General features: G+C 40.6%; 2 protein-coding genes across 3 annotated transcripts; one reads left to right on the plus strand and one right to left on the minus strand.

Annotated features, from left to right (window-relative positions):
• Nucleotides 1-4,179: 4,179 nt before the first annotated feature.
• Nucleotides 4,180-10,102, minus strand: LOC144701167 (NADP-dependent malic enzyme-like). The gene is made up of 18 exons (XM_078572898.1): nt 9,886-10,102; nt 9,149-9,269; nt 8,990-9,064; nt 8,756-8,907; nt 8,577-8,682; nt 8,425-8,490; nt 8,238-8,333; nt 8,088-8,159; nt 7,917-8,000; nt 7,710-7,808; nt 7,548-7,595; nt 7,424-7,477; nt 7,249-7,347; nt 7,094-7,183; nt 6,944-7,021; nt 6,713-6,878; nt 6,231-6,359; nt 4,180-4,419 (listed from the first exon to the last, which is right to left on the minus strand). The coding sequence occupies exons 1-18, from the start codon at nt 10,014-10,016 to the stop codon at nt 4,331-4,333; spliced, it is 1,755 nt and encodes a 584-aa protein (XP_078429024.1). The 5' UTR covers nt 10,017-10,102; the 3' UTR covers nt 4,180-4,330.
• A 5,604-nt stretch (nt 10,103-15,706) lies between these two features.
• Nucleotides 15,707-19,606, plus strand: OVA4 (Nucleotidylyl transferase superfamily protein). 2 transcript variants are annotated; one of them, XM_078572899.1, is made up of 15 exons: nt 15,707-15,868; nt 15,956-16,069; nt 16,217-16,304; nt 16,575-16,616; nt 17,114-17,203; nt 17,290-17,412; nt 17,565-17,636; nt 17,767-17,879; nt 17,989-18,010; nt 18,106-18,171; nt 18,304-18,360; nt 18,445-18,491; nt 18,953-19,034; nt 19,110-19,199; nt 19,300-19,606. In XM_078572899.1, the coding sequence occupies exons 1-15, from the start codon at nt 15,801-15,803 to the stop codon at nt 19,432-19,434; spliced, it is 1,209 nt and encodes a 402-aa protein (XP_078429025.1). In that variant the 5' UTR covers nt 15,707-15,800; the 3' UTR covers nt 19,435-19,606. The 2 variants fall into 2 exon arrangements, with proteins under 2 accessions (XP_078429025.1, XP_078429026.1); XM_078572900.1 differs by lacking the exon at nt 17,290-17,412.
• Nucleotides 19,607-19,724: the final 118 nt, after the last annotated feature.

Genomic DNA, 19,724 nt, shown 5'->3' on the forward strand with positions numbered 1-19,724 from the left:
AGAGACATCAGCTCCACTGGAGAAATCTGACCTCTCCCTACATGTGACACATCAAGGAGGTGGTGAAACTATGCCAAAAATAGTGGTAGGTTTACTCATCTACCCTACATTGGTAGAGATTGTTCATGAATATCTATTGGTGTCTGGGACAAGTGCTCCACCATAATGGTTGTTATCAATAGTCACTAATGGGTGATCCTGGCTAGAGGCTCCTAGGATCGAGATGCTAGTGTGTGTGAACTGTTAATATCGAGGCAAAAACATAAATGGTACAAAATCTATCTAGATGGTGAAATCAGCGAGGAACCAAAATCTTTAGGTACTACACATTTATTTTGTATCTTGTTGGCCATATAAAGACTGCACTTAACAAATCAACTTGTTTTCATTTCACTTTGTTATCGGGTCCTGTTGCGGCTTAGTGGGTGATAGGTCAACAAGGAGAGGATAAGATTTGTTACATCAGTGCCTATACATATTATCTCAAGTTTACTGCTTACTTTCGAAAACATTTGATGTGCTTGACATTGGGATGTTTGCTTTATTTAAAAGAAGTGAAATCTCACCTGACATATGTTGATTTTTTTGTGCACTTATTTGTTTTTCAAAGATGTAAAATGTATTTTTTCAGCTAGAATATATCATGTTGTAGACATCTTGACAGCTCACCCCACAGAGTTGAAGGCATTATGTAGCCACCGGAGAAAATATTAGCCCAACCTCGACGCGTGACATGTCAAAGTGTGTGACTCATCCAACAACAACCAGCAAAGCAACCCCAAGACTCCAGTGTAATTGTGGTCAGCTCAGATTCTGAGAAGATTGTGAAAACCATGCCAGCGCTGCAACGATGAACAATGAACTAAGCATGGGAAAAGTTGGGTTTTTCTCCTTGGAATATAAGACACTTATTCATACGAGTACCAAATGCCTCCTTGTAGGCCTACTTCTTTTGTCTCTAGCCGACTCCATGATCAACCTCACATCCTAGTTTGAGAATCAAGCTCACTTTCCCATGGAGTTGACACATACTCTATCAAGTGGGATAGCATATTTTGGAGTCATTACAACTTCTCGGCAGCAATGGTTGACTCAGTCCAACATGAAGTTGGCTGCATTCTATGGCCGAAAATTGACTAATTCACCATAACAGACATTAGTGGCATTGGATGGGTCTACGAGTTAAACAAATTCTGGCATCCGTCCCACCTTCCCATGGTCCTAGTTTCATTTAACTCTCTCTAGAAAATGCACTTCATCAATTAGTCTCCATCTTTATTCTCAAAATGCATTTCTTCTATCCTAGCTGTATCATTGTATTTTATTTCATCTTAAACATTTTATATCTAGGCCCTAAAGTATCTTCAACTTTTTCATTCATTAAATACTTTACACAAATTAATAAATCAGGTCATATATAACCCACACAATTATCATCCTCTTTTTATTAAGTTTATAGTAACATTATTAAGGATACTAATTTATTAACAGTGTCTGATAACTGTTATCGAAACAAAATTTTATTTGACATCATTATCCCCTTTACAATGTCCAAATTCATTATTTTTATCTGCTTACCAATATTTTTTATCATAATCCAATTAGAGTCCACATATCGTTATCTGTTATTGATATATGTTGTTGTTATTTGACACATTTTCAGTTTTTATGAATGAAAGCTGTCACAATATCCAATAATGGATATCAGCTACAGATAACAGTAGTAGCACCCTATCCAAGAGTTAGGAAAGATAAAGTGGAATTGAGACAAGAGAACACAGTAACAAAACTAGATTAATGTTAAAAGAAATAGATATTGCTTGCCCTCATATGGGGATAATGTAGATATAACATAGAAATCTCCCGTATGGAATAAAGGATATAAAAATTCAGAGAGAGAGGGGTTATATGTGCAAAGATTAGGCTATTTAGGCCTTCCCACTCAAAGTATATGGGCACAGATTAGGATTAGCCCAGGTGCCCAGATATTTTGAGTAATGTATTCTTAGGATCAAGTATAAATAAAATATAAGGTTAGTTTTCATTTAAAATTGGAGTGATCATAAGATCTATGAGATAATTTTCAGGGAAAAGTGACTTATCACAAAATTTTACAAGGCATAAATGTATGGAAGTCTAATGTTTAAATTTGTGTTCGGCTATTCCATCATATTGTGTAGTGTGTAGAAATAAAATTATAATAGACTTCCATACATTTTCAGATGATTTCCAACAGCTTGAAATTATGTCCCAATTTATTTGAGAGTTGCCATTCTACCCGGGTATAGAAATATATGAAAATAGAGACAATGCCACTTTATTTTCGAAAGAATAACCACGTGAATTTAATAGAATTATAATAGAAATAACATGACGTTAATATCAATATGAAGTAGGGTTGAACATATCCCCAAATGCGATAATAATAATCACAAGTTTTGTTGCTTGACGCGGAGATCTAAGAAAAAAAATTTTGATTTTGGAAACCAAAATTGCAACGTATACAATTAGGGGTTTTTGACTTGTTATGAGTCCAAAAGTATTTATCATTTTTTTGAGTAGTAAAATGTAGATTTTTTAACTGAGTTGATAATGTCATGTACCTGGAGATTTATTTTATCTGATTAAAGCTTGGGGCTATCTAGATGATAGAACTTTCAGATGGTAGAGTTCATCCTAAATCAGGGCAAGAAGAATAACTTAGTATATTCATTTTCCTCCACCAAACAATAAGATAACCGGAATTTGGAAAGACATTGTTATTTGTATGTTTTAAATGTAGTGTATTTTCCAATTTTAGTGGATGAGTAAGATATCTTGTACATGATAAATCATATGAATATGTACCAAGTATTTACCATTACCTATTTGGAGTATCTGATACCCTTACAAAATCGTTGCATGAATCAATCTGATTCACAGTTAAGTATCAAACAGTTCATGATTCATAAAAATCAATTCAGTGAGCTCTTTCCCTAGAAAGTACCCCCCCCCACTATCTCTTCTCAGTTCCTCAACACAAATGATTAGAAGACCAACATGCTAATCATATGACTTGGAGCAGATAGTAATATTATATCAGGATATTTTGTTGTCCTTATTGAATATTTTATGCATGTGAATGTTCAGGAGATGTTTTTAAATATAAGTAATAACCATAGCATTATATCATCATGATTCACTTATCATTGCACATATCATCAGACTTCATTGTAAGCATTGCACTTAGATAATGATTGCACAAAGTATTATATCGCCATATGATTTTTACTGTTGAATAATAGATGAGACAATTAATCTGTGATATTATATCATGCACGCATAAAACTTTAGGTATGATACTTGAAATACTTGATGATAATAAAAAAATTCAAAAGGTATACCGCTAATAATCATACATATAATTACAAATAAATTACTGACGGATTGTCATGAATCAGATTCACAATGGACCAGATAATTTTTTTCTATTTCAGTCTAATCTAAGACGTACTGAAAATCAACTAATATATATTTGAATCTTATTCAGAACATATTTACCTTTTCTGTATTGTTATCAACATCCGTTAACCATCATTGTCATTTCGTATTGCTTAGATGTGATCATAATGGTTAGCAATATATTTTAACCTCTTCAATAACAATATCCATTACCAGAACCAGTAATGACTGCCTTTCAATCTTCTTGTCAATGGATAATGCGGATGACTAAAACAGATTTTGTTTATGCATATCGACACTCTTTCCCCAAAGCGTAGGATATTCCCAATCGACTTGATTGGTCAATTGAGTTTACAGATGGAGCTTTAGGGGTTTTAAATGGCTTCTCCTATGTTCTGTCTGAGTCGAATCTGGCATCACATATTCAGGTATTTTGATCATTCTGAATTTTGGTATATCTCAATATAAATTCTTATGCTCCGTCAGTATTCGCCATGATCGCCAATATGTGTCAGTCTGTAATACTTTTCCCAAACTTCAGAGGAAACTTTTACTTGCTTCTATCATAGCTTTATTTCCCAAAAATTATTTTTTTTAGGAAGATTCTCATTATCATTCTCGAAGAATCGAGATCATATGCGTATGCGGGCATATCTTGAATTCATATTGGATTTTACCAGTTCCACATGAGATTGAGAATCTTTCGAAATGGATATTGCACTGAGAACACTCCCAAAGTAAAATGAAAAGAAGGATATGCCGGCCAAAAGAAGGGCTGGGCAAGCCCAAATATTGAGCTAGTGGTATTTAGGGAATAAACACATTCAAAGGTGACGGAAAAGGTATTTGAAAGTCAAAAGGCAAGGAGATGATTGATACTGCCTCAGACTTACCTGTAGTTGCGGTATGTGGGGCTGTACATGCAGCTCTCCGCGTGCCTCACCAGATCCACCGGCCTGGGTAGGCGCGACGCCAGGCCTGCCGCACATACCACAGGATTAGTCCTCTGTTTATTGAGTGAGAGAGGGAGAGCAGAGAGAGAAAGAGAGGAGATAGAGAGATAGAGAGAGGGAGAAAAATGAGTGGAGAGAGACGGAAGAGAGGCAGAGAAAGAAAGGAGAGAGAGAAGAGAGACAGAGAAAGAGAGAAGAGAGAGAGTGGAGAGACAGAGAAAGAGAGGAGAGGGAGAGTGGAGAGACAGAGAAAGAGAGGAGAGAGAGTGTGGAGAGACAAAGAAAGAGAGGAGAGAGAGAGAGAGGAGAGAGAGAAAGAGAGGAGAGGGAGAGTGGAGAGACAGAGAAAGAGAGGAGAGAGAGCGTGGAGAGACAAAGAGAGAGAGGAGAGAGAGAAAGAGAGGAGACAGAGGGAAGAGAGACAGAGACAGACAGAGAGGAGACAGAGGGAAGAGAGACAGAGACAGACAGAGAGGAGACAGAGGGAAGAGAGACAGATAAAGAGGAGAGAGAGGCAAGAGAGACAGAGATAAAGAGGAGAGAGAGGCAAGAGAGACAGAGAAAGAGAGGAGAGAGAGCCAAGAGAGACAGATAAAGAGGAGAGAGAGGCAAGAGAGACGGAGAAAGAGAGGAGAGAGGCAAGAAAGACAGAGAAAGAGAGGAGAGAGAGGTAAGAGAGACAGAGATAAAGAGGAGAGAAAGGCAAGAGAGACAGATAAAGAGGAGAGAGAGGCAAGAGAGACAGAGAAAGAGAGGAGAGAGAGGCAAGAGAGACAGAGAAAGAGAGGGGAGAGAGGCAAGAGAGACAGAGAAAGAGAGGAGAGAGAGGGAAGAGAGACAGAGATAAAGAGGAGAGCGAGGCAAGAGAGACAGAGATAAAGAGGAGAGAGGCAAGAGAGAGAGATAAAGAGGAGAGAAAGGCAAGAGAGACAGATAAAGAGGAGAGAGAGGCTAGAGAGACAGAGATAAAGAGGAGAGAGAGGCAAGAGAGACAGAGAAAGAGAGGAGAGAGAGGGAAGAGAGACAGAGATAAAGAGGAGAGCGAGGGAAGGGAGATGGAGAAAGAGAGATAGTAAGGAGTCAGAGAGAGGAGGGAGGGAAACAGAATAAAGAGAGAGAAAATAAGCAGCGAGAGATGATACTGCCGCAGAGGGGAGGAGAAGACAGAAGAAAGAGAGGAGAGAGGTCTTAGATAAAGAGAAGAGATAAGAAAAAGAGGGAGGAGAGAGAGAGAGAGGAAAAAGAGTGAGGAGAGACGAAAGAGAAGAGAGACAGATGAAACAGAGAGAAAACAAAGAGGGAGAGAAGAGAGACAGACCTAACAGAGAAAGAGAACAAAGAGGGAGAGAAGAGAGAAGAGGAGAGAAAGGGGGATAAGTAGGGAACGGTAGCCGTCATCCGTCACGGTGACGGCAACACGGTGACGAATGACGAACTGGGTGTGACAGTGATGCGACCGTGACGGGGGGACTCAGACGAGTGATGTGTAGGGATGGCCGTCACAGATAACGGCCGCGACGGATTTTTAAAAATGACCAAAAAAGCTTAAAAATTGTTAGATTTAAGCTTAAAAATAGTTGTTTTTCCCGTCACATGTGACGGTGATGCTGTCGGGTGACGGGGACGCCGCAAACCATGACGGCGACGCAAACGTGAAGGATGTTTCTGAAATCCTCAGACGTGTGACGGGACGGTGACGTGAGGATTTTTCTGAAATCCTCTCTTTCGTCACATCACAGACCGTCACAGATCGTCATCCGTCCCGTCACAACCGGGACGTCACGTCCGGGATGTGCCGTTCCTAAGGGATAATGAGAGAAAGAGAGAGGGTCCCACCAAGATCGTAGACCGTGGCGGCCACGCTGGCGGCAATATGAGCAGAGATCTTCCGAATGTTGGAGAAGCGGGGGTAGATGAGCCCGCTGGCATAGTTCTCCTCAGTCACCTGCTTCGCCAGAGCCTCCGCTGCACTCAACCCAGTGAACAGTCAAACCCCCTCTCCCCCCTCCACAACATTAATAATAAGTAGACATGGTTGTTCTGTTCTGTTTGTTTTAAACGAACAAAAAATACGCACAAAAGAACCGCACATGGCCTTGTTCTTTGTTCTGTTTTTTTTTTTCAAAAATGAACAAAATTCATACATTCTTACAAAACTAGAACAAAATTCGCACAAAGCGAACAAAAAAACCGCACACGGGTCTGTGCAAATTTGTTTTTGTTCTGATCGGAAAACCAAACAGAATGAAAAATTTGCACGAATTTGCACAAAAAGAACAGAACTACCATGTCTAATAATAAGTTAATAACTCACTCACCCGCTGCGAGAAGCATGTCATCATGCACGCGAATCGCCCCCGATATGACCAGCCCCAGCCCGAACCCGGGGAAAATGTATGCGTTGTTCGCCTGCCCCGGCGCGAACGTCTTCCCATTGTACACCACCGGATCGAACGGACTCCCGCTCGCGAATATCGCCCTTCCCTGAAACCACATTCCCTCCCCCTTCAGCCTCCATTGCTATTTAAAACCCAAAGAAGAACACCCACCTGGCTCCAGGTGTAAGCCTCCTCCGCCGTGCACTCTGACTGCGACGTCGGGTTCGACAGCGCCAGGATGACCGGCCTCTGCAAGAAATCGCCTTCTCTCTCAGAAACTCACACTCCCCCGAACCGGAGTTTGCGAAGATTTTTTTAAACCTTGTTCATGGCGGCCATCGCCTCCACCACCTCCTTGGTGAACGTCTTCCCCACCCCCGATGATCCGATCAGGAACGTTGGTTTGATCGCCTGCCGCCAGCATCCCGTGATTAAGAAGTAATTTAAGAGAAAAACAAGGCTCGGCGGGGTTTTACCTTGACAGCGCCGAGGAGCTCCTTGATCGGCTCGTGATCGTGCGCCCAGGGCTTTTTGAAGTGTTGAAGCGACTCCTTGCGTGAGCTCACGATCAAGCCCTGGTAATTATGAAAAAAACATATTAGATGATTGGAACTTTAGAATAATTATAGCCGCGGGATTTCAAGATTGCACCTTCGAGTCCACCAGCCAGATTCTCTTGCGAGACTCTTCCACGGTGGCCCCCGTCTGTAAAATACATGCAAACGGGTTATTAGGCCGACAAGATTTAGCGAGAAGAGACAGGTAATAATCCCACCTGTTTCGACATCTCGAGGGCTATGAGTTCCGCAATCCCAGTACCCGCCTACAAACAATACCCAAGAAGATTGTATAAACTAAATATTTTCCCCAAACATAACTCAGTGAAATATTTTTTGTTGAAAATAGATTCGATTAAAGGAACCGGCAATCAAATTACCTCGCCGGCTCCGAGGAACAAGAAGGTCTGGTCGGCGAGCTTGCCTCCAAGGACTTTCAGCGACGCAACAACTCCAGCCAGGACAACAGCAGCGGTTCCCTTCAGTCACATTAACGGCCCAAAATCCACATTTACGATCCACAAGATAAGAAGAAAATAACTCTAGAAAAAAAAGAGAGAAATGTCCAGTTTTGGGTTATGATTTACCTGAATATCATCGTTGAAGACCAGATGCGAGGTGTGATACTTGTCCAGCAGCTCGAATGCGTTGTGATTGGCGAAATCCTCAAACTAGAAACAGACGTAATTGATGGGACTTAAGTCGAATTGAGAGACAGGAGATTATTAACAAAAAGACGGTGAAAGAGAGAGTAGAACCTGTATAAGAACCTTCTCCCCATAGTTCTGCTTGACAGCCGTCATGAATTCATCCAACAGCTCATGGTACTCCTGCGGTTATAAATCCCAGAAATAAGAGAGAGTTCATATCTTCAACGTTCAAGAGTAGATGGTGCATGATCAGCCAACCTGGCCTGTCGCTCTCTTTTGCCTGAGCCCAATATAAAATTCGTCCTTGAGTAATTCTTCGTTGTTGGTGCCGACGTCGATCGTTACAGGCAAACACTGAAAATAATGTGACATCCCCAGATTCTAACTATTCATGAGGATCTAAAAGGATTAGTAGAAGAAAGTTGGTTCCTCAGCGAGTACTCACGGCAGAAGGGCGCACGCCACCAAGAGCGGTGTACAGAGCAAGCTTCCCTACAGGGATTCCCATGCCCTATAAAATTTTGAACCCTCGGTCAATTGCAATGCAAGAAGAGCTAAGTATCATGAAAAACTAATTGTTTTGATAAGTAAGACAACCTGACATCCAAGATCTCCGAGTCCAAGAATGCGTTCCCCATCTGTGACAACAATAACCTGAACTCCTCTCTCGGGCCAATTTTTCAACACCTCAAGGATTTTACCCCTAAAAGGTCGAAAAAATGGGTTAAGGATTTATCGAGAATTGATGACAGGCATATAATCGAGAAATATCATACTTTTCTTTCAGACTGATGTAAAGTCCCTGAGGACGCCTATAAATGGAGCCGTATTTCTGGCAGGCCTCGCCTACAGTCGGCGTGTAAACAACGGGGAGTAGTTCCTCCACGTTATCTATCAGAATCTTGAAGAAGAGTCTCTCATTCCTCTCCTGGAACAGGAATTTCACCGGTTGAAATTATCAATAATCAGCCGATAATAATATAACAAGTGATGTGGGGTTCGGTTAACACCTGAAGATCCATCATTGCCACGTATCGATTGAGAGGAACTTGATACTGTCGGAGGTTGTGCAGAATCTTCTTCTCCTGTTCATTGTGGAATTTGAATGAAAACAGAATAAGTTCCATAAAGAAAAGGTAGAGCATTTCCCAATCATGTCCGTTCCAGACCTGAAGCTCCTGAGAGACGTATGTTGGAGGTAGGAGGCCTCGAAGATAGTGAGCATCCCTTTCCTTTTCGGTGAAGGCAAGCCCCTTATTGTGGTGGGGATCTCTCAACAAGGAATAGCCACTGTGGCCCAAAATTTTGCAGTGAAGTTAAAATTAGGAGAGTGATCTTAGTTCGTTCATTAGTAATGCTCCGTCCAACAATTTTAAATCAGATTTTTCAAAGGATAAGGATCGAACCCCTCCGAGATTCGAAAGAGATTTCGGGAGGACATCACCAAAAACCGGAAAATGTAGAACAACCTCATACCGGACAGAAGAGAGTCTTTATTTTGCCTACACTGGCCAGGCGTCTTTTTGCAAACTCTAATTCATGATCCGTCCAGACATACTAAGGAAATAGAATTATTGCGCATACAAAACGATCTCCGTGAGTGACCGGGGATTAAAATGTAGATATTGAAATATGGATGTATATATATAGAGAGAGAGAGAGAGCAAAGAAATGTGAACCTGGAAAGGTCGCAAGAACATTAGAAAAACACAAACTCCTAAGAACAACAACGAAAAGCGTAAAATCGATGAGAAATGAAAAACATCCGCAGATCAGAAGAAAGTAATGTCCAGAGATCCGACGGAAGAACAAAACTCCAAAAATTCATCAAAAAAACTCCGAAAACAACAGCAACATCAGAGATCAAACGGAAACTGAACCAGTGCGAGCTAAGAAGGCGATTAACCTGGCCACAGACAAAGTCCAAGGAGTGACGAACTCCTCCTCGGTGGCCGCATCTTCACTATACAAGTCCTTAACGCCTCCCCCGACGGTGGACTTGGAGTCAACGATCGGAGACCTCGGCGAGCTCGCCATTCCGCCTGCACAAACAACGGACGATCTTCAACCCCAACACCGATTGCCGCAGCGGGAGGGAACTTCTGCGTGTGGATCTCCAACGACCTCCGTCTGGCTGTATTTATAGTTCGAACGCACCCCGACTTTCTCACCGTATATGAACGTATTTGAAAATTATATACATTTTATTTCCGGAAAAGTAAGAAAATTTCTCCACGAGAAACGCGGCGCCAGCGACTTTTGCCACCTCAACGACCGGCCCGGCCCGGCCCAATTTATTTATGGTGTGAATTAAGACTCTGAACGCCCTGTCCGGTTAAGTCTCGCTGCCACGTGGTGGTTTTCATCTCTCTCTTCCTTTTAGAAGAAAGTCAACGGCGACGACCCCAACAACCCTGGCCGGTTTACTCATTAAAGCTAACATTATTCCTTTGCCCTCCAATCAACCATCGGATTAACATAATTATCCTTTCCGACTATATAGATTACCTGCGGTAGACCGGGTTAAAATATGGCGTCATTATGACGTCATCGGCAATATGAGCACGTCCACCACTTTTATAAGGCCAGGACATCACTGCATGTTTGTTAAGGTAAAATCAAATTTTATATATTAAGTATAAGAAGGGTTCCATCCAAAGGGAAGGCATAAATTATTTGGTTCATTTAAGCTTAAAACTGAAATAAATGAAATATTAAGTGAATAACTATTTTAAGGATTTATATATATATTTATCATGCTGATGTTTTTTTATTTTCGTGGTTCCTTGATGAACATGGTTTCTTTACCTACTAAAGTCGATTGATTTAACTCATACGCATGACCAAACTTATGGGTTTTTTAACCAAAACCAGCGTTTGACCAAACAGAGACCATACCATAGTCTAGGTGTAGGTAGGTTTCTGCATTTTTTATTGAATTTGAGTGAAACTTGACCCAATCGATATTGTTAGTGTGTGATTAGGACAATAGATATACAAATATGAAAAATAAATACCAATATTATTGTAAATATAAAAATATAAGTTTTGGTTTTCCAAAAGTTATGTACCAAACTTATAAAATTGCAAGGGATTAAACCTGGGACGTTGTTTGTCGGCTCTTCGTCCTCTAAGTCACTACTATAAATAAAGATATGAATATAATGCCCACTAATGGGGGACCATCTTGCCACCGACACGGAAAGACGTCAACAGCTACACTAAGTAGCAGGAGCCAGCGCCCGCGACCTCTCATTCAAGTATTCGGCTTAACGACACGTCATCGGACATTTATTCTATCTTTTTTGTATATTCCCAATTGTAATTTCTTTCCGAATTATGGACAGGCCTATTCGTTTTTTGGGCCTCGTCTTATGGATCGTCTGTTTATTTCATCATTTTGGGAAGGCCGCTTGTCACGAGACGGTCCCTTCCCGTTTTGGTCCACTTGAGCATGCCCCGACCCTATATAAAGGACGGTATGCCCAAGAGGCCATTTAGAGTTGATTTGAAATGTGAACTTTGATTCGTCATCTTTGCTCCCTCCTCTCCTTCTAGAGATAGTTCCTTTATCGTTTCTAGCTTAGATCGTGGGAATTACGCGCGCCACGCCTTCTGCCACGTCGAAGACTCCATGGGGAAACCGTCGCCAGCGCCCCTATAGCCGTTCATCGTGCCGTGTGATCAAGAAGATCATGCCTTGATCGGTTCTAGATCAAGTAGGTGTCGAGAAGTCCCTCTATTGGGTGGATTCTTGGACCGCAATCGCCATCAGCCTCCACCGTCGTGTCCACCGTCAACACAGCTGTCCCCCTGCTGTCGTCGCACCCCTTACCGCAGCCAGTTCAACTATCAACACCGTGTACATCATTGACGGTGATCCGTCCTCACAAACCTGGCTCTGATACCAATGTTGGGTTCAGTGCCTTGGTTCGTCCATGGAAAACACGTTTCTATGGATGCGGAAGCATGTCGATCGATTCACAATCAATCTTTAAAACAAAACATTTAAAGTACCTTTTGGGGAACTCGTTTCGAGCTTAACTTTGTCACTCCAAGATCGTTGTGAAGTCGTTCACGCGTCCGACCTCTAGAAGTATCTATGTGATCACTCGGCGCTTGGATCTCGACCTCTTCTTGTTCAACTCTCCTTGGAGACTCTCTCCTTGGTTGAAGTAGATAATGAAGTAAGGAGGGGCTCTCAAAGCAGACTTACATGGGTGCTTAAAAGGAGACCCCTTTCCCTCTATATATTTCACTTAAGGTTTTTCTAAAAAATCCTACAAGGTAAAATATATCCACCAATGCCCTTATGACCTTATGCATGCAACCCTCTAGGCCCATATATCATTCGAGTTAATAAATTTAATGGCCTAATAATATTTATTGATCAACCTTATTAATTAACTATATCAACATATAGACTAATTAAATAAGGATCGATTTAATCCAATCGATAGGTTAAGTTTCCAGCCCGTGGGGTGCCAAGCTACACCTCGTGCTCTAAAAGATACTGAATAGTCCCGAACTCTCTCATGGAACCTTTACCATCATCGGTTGCCCTATATTTATAATCCATCATCCGCGCGAGACTCTCGAACGACTTAGGGTATGGTTTATCGTCAAACCCTAATCCGCCATTCGATTAGTACTGATGCGTAACAGGAATCATTGGAGAATGCCTTTGCTAATATCCTCACTACCCTGGCCAGGAATTTTTCTGCATTGTCTTCCTCGAGTCGGTCTCCTCTTATACCGAGGGCGGATGATCCTATCTTGACCACTCAATCATCTCCTTAAGCTTCTTACTGCATCCAATCTATAACTTATTTGAATCCTATGATTAGAAACTTGTAAGTCATAGTCAAAACGTAGTCTTCCACTCACGAGATGTCCTTGGTGTCTCAAGTCAATGAATCACTTATGCAATCATGGCTTGAATCAATCTGATTGACTTTTAGGTATATAACATTCAGGGATTCATACGAATCAATTTAGTGAACTCTTCCTCCAAAAAGCACTCACTATCTGTCCTTAGTGTCGCCACACTAATAGCCATATGATCATCTATACATATCGTATAAGTAGGATCAACTATCGCTATTCTATATGGATAATTTGATGACCGTCTCGATTATCCATCGCATTTGAATATTTTGAATACATGTTTAAAGATTAGTGATCACAATATTATGATCTCATCATAATTCACTAAGTCATTTCATGTATTCATGGACTTCATTATAATGAAAACAAATATTTTGTTTAATGAACTTAAATAAACATGGTAGTGTGATTGGCTTGACAACCACATAATATCCATCAATAGCATCTCCAACAGACACTTCCCTTCATTAAGAACGTGCCAAGAATCTGCTATTCAGTCCGTTCTTTCCACCCGCACTTGATACGCTCATTGAGCATCGAATCAGTGCGTCCAAAAGCCTGTTCGCATGCGCCCATCCATGCCAATCCATCCTATCTTGCGTGCGTCACCCCCACGTAGGATCCCCCTCAGCCGCAGATGCCCTCGTACTTCCATGCGCACAAGTGCCCACTTGAACGACCTCGCGCGCCATTCTTCTACACCAGTCTGATTGCACATCGGGTGCTCAAAGACCACGCTTGTCCAAGGGCCCTCCACCGTTGTGCTACTCACAGCCCTCAAGCCAGAGATTCTCTGTTCCAGCCAGACCATCTCTCCGGATTTCTCTGTCGTGGACATCATGCCTATCACATTTAGGTTCAATCCCTTCCCCTACACTCGCAGTTCGTTTATCTCTTTTAGTAGTGTTGAAATTTTGTTCCATAGCCTTCGAGAGCTCACATCGTTGTGTAGAATTAGCCACCACCACTTGTGAGAGATAGGAATTTTCTTTGTGGTGACACTAGTCTTTACCGAGAAGGATTGGACGCCTTCGGGTAATTAATTTTACCCCTCATCATTGTAGATGTCTAATTGACTCGAAGGGACGTTGAGGAGTCTGATTGTGACCAATCAAACTATGTCAACCTAATTGATCATCCGAATTGAACAGAATTGTCTGTACTTGTCATTGAATTTACAAGATTGCATCTCATTAATATCACATTTCTTTGCACGTATCCATACCTTCGTGTGTTGGAACACGTGCTGCTCTATCCCGACCGACTACATGTTACATCACCCACTACTTCCAAATGTAATAGCAAGCAAATCATGAATATAGATATAAATATAAATACCAATACTTCTAAATGGAAAAGTGAGTACAATCATAAATATAAGCACACACATAAATATAAATATATACATAAAAATATAAATATATACATATAAATATAAATATAATGATACATACATATAAATATAAAAATAAATATAAATGTACATAAGCAAAAAAATAAATACAAATATAATGATACATACATATAAATATAAAAATAAATATAAGAATAAAGACATTTAATAAAAATATATTTATAAATACAAAAACAAAGATAACTACAAATCAATATCAAAATAAATATAAACTTAACTATACATCCATAAAAATATAACTACACGTGCATGTAAATAAAAATATTACTATAAATACTTAAAGTATTAATACAAATACAATCATACACAAATATTTAACTATAAATACATAAAATATAAACACAAGTATAATTATATGTAAATATAAAGATAACTACGAATATAGAACCGCAGAGAAATATAAAAAACATACAAATAAAAGATAAATATAAATAGAACTATACATACATGTAATAAAAATATAATTGTTTATACACACAAATACAATATAAACATAAACATGTAGAGTTGAATTTCCACTTACTAGATTTTCTCTCTTAGCCAATATTAAAAACATACAAATAAAAGATAAATATAAGTATAACTATACGTTCATATAAAAAAGAATATAATTTTGTATACATACACTAGAGTATAAACATAAAAAGGTAGAGTTGATTTGAAATTAATTTTTGACATTTGGACATTCATTTTGATATGTGAACTTGATTTTGGTATCGAGACGATATCTCAGCATCTAGGTTTTAGGATTTACAGAAAAACCTAAAGCCTCATTACTATAGTTCCGGGACGTCTGGAATCAGTGATGGGACGCGTACGGGAAGGTTGTTTCGTTCGAAACCTCAGGATGGGACGGTTTTTTTGTCCGAGTGGACGAAGACCGCCCTGTCTGGAGGTCTCGGGATGAATTTCCATCCCGATTTCTGTCCAACCTTGCGGACGGTACAGTTTTTTCATCTTGGGACGAAAAAACCGTCCCATCTGCGTCCCTGCACTCTCTAGTTCCGGATCGTCTGGGACTAGACGAAGGACGGGACGGGCGGAGATCGCCCCGTCCGACATCCGAAAGCAGTGCAGGGACGCGGACGGGACGGGCGGAGATCGCCCTGTCCGACATCCGAAAGCAGTGCAGGGACGCAGACGGGACGGTTTTTTCGTCTGAGTGGATGAAAACCGTCCCTTCAGGAGGTCTCGGGACGAATTTCCGTCCCGATTTTCGTCCAACATCGCGGACGGGACGGTTGTTTCGTTCTGAGACGAAAAAACCGTCCCGTCCGCGTCCCTTTACTATAGCTGTCGTTACCTATGTATGGACTCAAGTTTTTCGCCGAAATCTCCTGGGCTTGTCGGCCCAATTCGGCGGAATTGCACGGTCATCGGCCCAATAACGTCTTCATCTTCTTCCTGGCATGCTGCGACGGGTCATCCGGATTGGCGAGCTGAGTTCGCGGGAAGCGCCGGGAATTTGGCGGGGCGCGGAAGAAAAGAAGAAAAAAATTTGTAATTTGTCGACGGGGAAGATGGCCCGTGCGCTTCTCTCGCAATTCGTCCTGCCTGCCAACAAATCCCCTCGGTTGCAAGCCCCAGCGTAAGCGATTCCTCAATCTCTTCTTCCCCGACTGTTGTTTTATCATTTGTGTTGTGTTTTTATGTTCTATCGATCCCAATTTCGCAGGAGCACTTGCTGGAAAACAAGAAGAGCAAATCGTCTGCTTGCTCGATGTCAATGTAGCACCTCTGACCCTCAACCCGATAGCGACCAGTCAGACGTGTTGAAGAGCTCCAGGAAGTAAGGAAAACAAAAAAAAATGATGTTATTTGTGATGGAATTCATGGATTTGGATTGTATTGAATTGGTTTCTGGACTGTTCCGTCGACTGGTTCCTTCGAGGCGGTTCATGATTTGGTTTTTGTGTTTCGTCATTTTGTTTTTCAGGAAACGGGTGGTGTCCGGCGTCCAGCCCACAGGATCTGTTCACCTGGGAAATTATCTGGGTGCCATTAAAAATTGGACAGCTCTCCAGGTTGGTTGAACTTCAAGAGCGAAGTGGATTTTCCTTGATTTTCGGAACCTTATCGTGTTTTGGTGTAATTATTTGAACTTATCATGAAAGTATTTATAAGGAGCTGTGCATTGGGGAAATTCTAGGTATACGTTGGCTAAACTTTCTGATCTTCGCGGGTGCAAGATGATCTTCTCTTACGTCGTTATTAGAAATCGTGTAGTAATGCTCTTCTTCATTACTTTCTGAGCTTTTGAGTTTATAGTTTTATGACTTCTTTTATTCTCTCAGGATACCTATGAAACGTTATTCTTCATCGTGGATTTACATGCGGTAAGTTTTTGTTAATTCCTCTTTTCACTTTTCTGTCTCATTTTCTTTCAGCAAACTTCACTGTAAGCTCGTAATTCAGGAATAGCTTTGCACTATTCACAGCCTCGTTACATTTCTTTATCTCCGCAATCCTTTCAATGAAACTAGGCTCCAAATGAAATTCATGGCTAAAAGGCTCAAAGTCAATTTTACGTGTCTATCAGGTTTTAATTTGCCCAGACTCTCCCTAATTCTATGTGTCTTTTTGGAATTTTGAACTTATCTGACTGTGCGTATTTTAAGTATTATGATTTTCTTTCACTCATAACCTCCTCAAATCTGTTCGTTCCGTCTTTGGACAGTTTCTTAGAGTGTCTAAATTACTCTACCTCTTGGGTCTAGTCTTCCTTGAAAATGTGGCATTTTTTCTTGATATTTTGGAGAATTTTCATTTAGTGACTATTCTCTGACCATCTGTAATCATTTTCCTGGTCTGATATTGTCCTCTCTGTTCACAGATAACTCTCCAGTATGATCCACGGCAACTACGTGACGCAACAAGGAGTACCGCAGCACTATATCTGGCATGTGGTGTTGATGCATCAAAGGTAAAACATCGATTTTTCCTTACAGCAGTATTTCAGTCATTTTTTACTTATAACAAAGAGATTTACTGGTATGGCTTCAAATATAGGCTTCTATCTTTGTTCAATCTCACGTGCGTGAACACGTTGAACTAATGTGGCTTCTGAGTTCTGCTACTCCAATTGGGTGGCTGAACAGAATGATCCAGTTTAAAGAAAAATCTCTCAAGGCGGTGCGCGTCTTATATTACTGTCTTTTTTATATTTTTTTCCATGTACCATTTGCAATTCCTGTCATTATTTAGTTTTTGTCGGTTATGTGATGATTTTGGTTAAGTTTGGAAGCATGCCAAATTAACTGTTTTGCGCTGAAGATATCCTACAGGGCGATGAAAATGTGGGAGTCGCGCTCTTAACGTACCCTGTGCTAATGGCATCAGATATTCTTCTATATCAGGTCAGGAAAATGGATACCGTGTGTAATGCATTTTTTTCTTGAATGGACGGTTTCCACAGATTTTATAATGTTATGGGTTTTTAATCCGTAGTTAATTATTGATCCGTACCCAATAATGGATGCATGGCAGGCAGATTTTGTGCCCGTTGGAGAGGATCAGAAGCAACATCTGGAGTTAACTCGTGAATTGGCTGATAGAGTGAACTACTTATACGGTGGAAAGAAATGGAAGAAACTGGGAGGGTATGAAACCTTTAATTTCGTGAACTAAACACAAATGCCAATTGTTTTAGCCTGTCTTCCTCTCCTGACGGTGTTTCGCATTTTGGCTGCCATTCTGAACGAAATACAGACGTGGGGGTTCACTTTTTAAGGTAACATCTATGATCGTGTTCGTTTTATCTTTCACTCTATCTTGTTTTTTTTTTGGCGGAGTAAAAAACATTTCTTGCTTTGACATCTATGATAGGTTCCTGAAGCATTGATTCCTCCTGCGGGAGCTCGCGTCATGTCCTTGACCGATGGTCTTTCAAAGGTAAAACTATGCTGTTTTTGTGATTCTATGGTGCGTGGCAGGAAGGGATATCTAATTAATATCTTTAACGATATTGGTAACTTGTTTTTAAAGTTACAAGTTTCTGTGTTTGTTGTTTGATTGCCAATCTAGATGTCAAAGTCTGCCCCGTCGGATCTGTCTCGTATCAACCTCCTTGACCCGAAAGATGTGAGACACATTCATTTCCTTTCATGATCTGATTTTTCTTACGTGTTTTTCTTCTCTCACCGAGTGAAATGTGAATCCTTTCAGGCAATTGCAAACAAAATAAAGCGTTGCAAGACAGATTCATTTTCTGGGTCTGTATTAAATACGATTTTTTCAATATAAATTTGGTACATTTATTTTTTATTTATTCTTATGATAATTTTGGGGGGAAAGACACCTACCCTTAGATTAACACCGTACCGTGATTTCTGTCTATGACATTTTTATGGTTTTTCTGTACAGATAAATGTGAATAGAGTTGAGAGTTGAAAATGTGAATTAGGTTTCTTTGACGCGTGTTCAATGGCCTCTAGTGTACCTTAATTTCCTTATACGGTGATATGATTCTCATTTTTTTTCTTGCGAAAAAGGTTTTTCATTGGCGATGACTTGTTTGCAACTCAATTTCGAATTTATCATGGTTTCTTTTTTGTTGAAAACAAAATATACCATGGTTTGTGATCTTAATCTTGCTTCTTAATCGTAGTTTCCATTGTAATGTTTGGTCTCTTAAAAAGGTTAGTGAATAACAACGTTAGTGAATGACTTGCAGATTAGAGTTCGGAAATCCTGAAAGACCTGAGTGCCAAAATCTTCTCTCCATATACCAGCTTGTCAGCGGAAAATCCAAAGAGGTTGCCAAAATCTTCTCTCTCTCTCTCTCGCTCTCTCTCCCCCTCTGTAAAACTAATCGCCATCTTTGCTTTCAGGAAGTTTCATTAGAATGCCAAAGCATGAACTGGGGCTCTTTCAAGCCCATCCTAACAGACGCGCTAGTCGATCATCTTCTTCCCATTCAGGTTTTGATCGTTTCTTATGGATAACTCAGTAACGGGTGTTATGTCAATTTTATTTTGAGAGCAGTTCAGGCCAACTTTTTCTTTTTACAAAAAAATTCAGGAACGCTACCGAGAAATTACTTCAGATACGGCCGTTTTGGACAAAGTTCTTGAAGATGGTGCCTCAAAGGCCACTGAAATTGCCGCGACAACACTCAAGAACGTCTACCAGGCGATGGGGTTCTTGATGAGATGAGGCATCAGATGCGTTGATTTTGGTGGTTACTGAATCAGGATGCATGATTTTTTTTCCCAGACTCGTCATTTTTTGGAAAATTCTGAGAATTATACTTATAAAAATCCATGCACATCATTCATTGTTTATGGACGGAGAGAACAAGGATTTAGTGGATCACTAGTTGATGGAATGTGTGTGGAGACAGCTTCATACTGACTCTGGTTGATCTATTTCAGCGCTCATATTTTCCCATCAATGGAAGAAAATCCCAGTCGTTAAAATCCTTCTCTGGAGACCAAAAGGTAATA

The sequence above is a fragment of the Wolffia australiana genome, chromosome 3, assembly GCF_029677425.1.
Source record: "Wolffia australiana isolate 7733 chromosome 3, ASM2967742v1".
NCBI classification, from domain to species: domain Eukaryota; kingdom Viridiplantae; phylum Streptophyta; class Magnoliopsida; order Alismatales; family Araceae; genus Wolffia; species Wolffia australiana.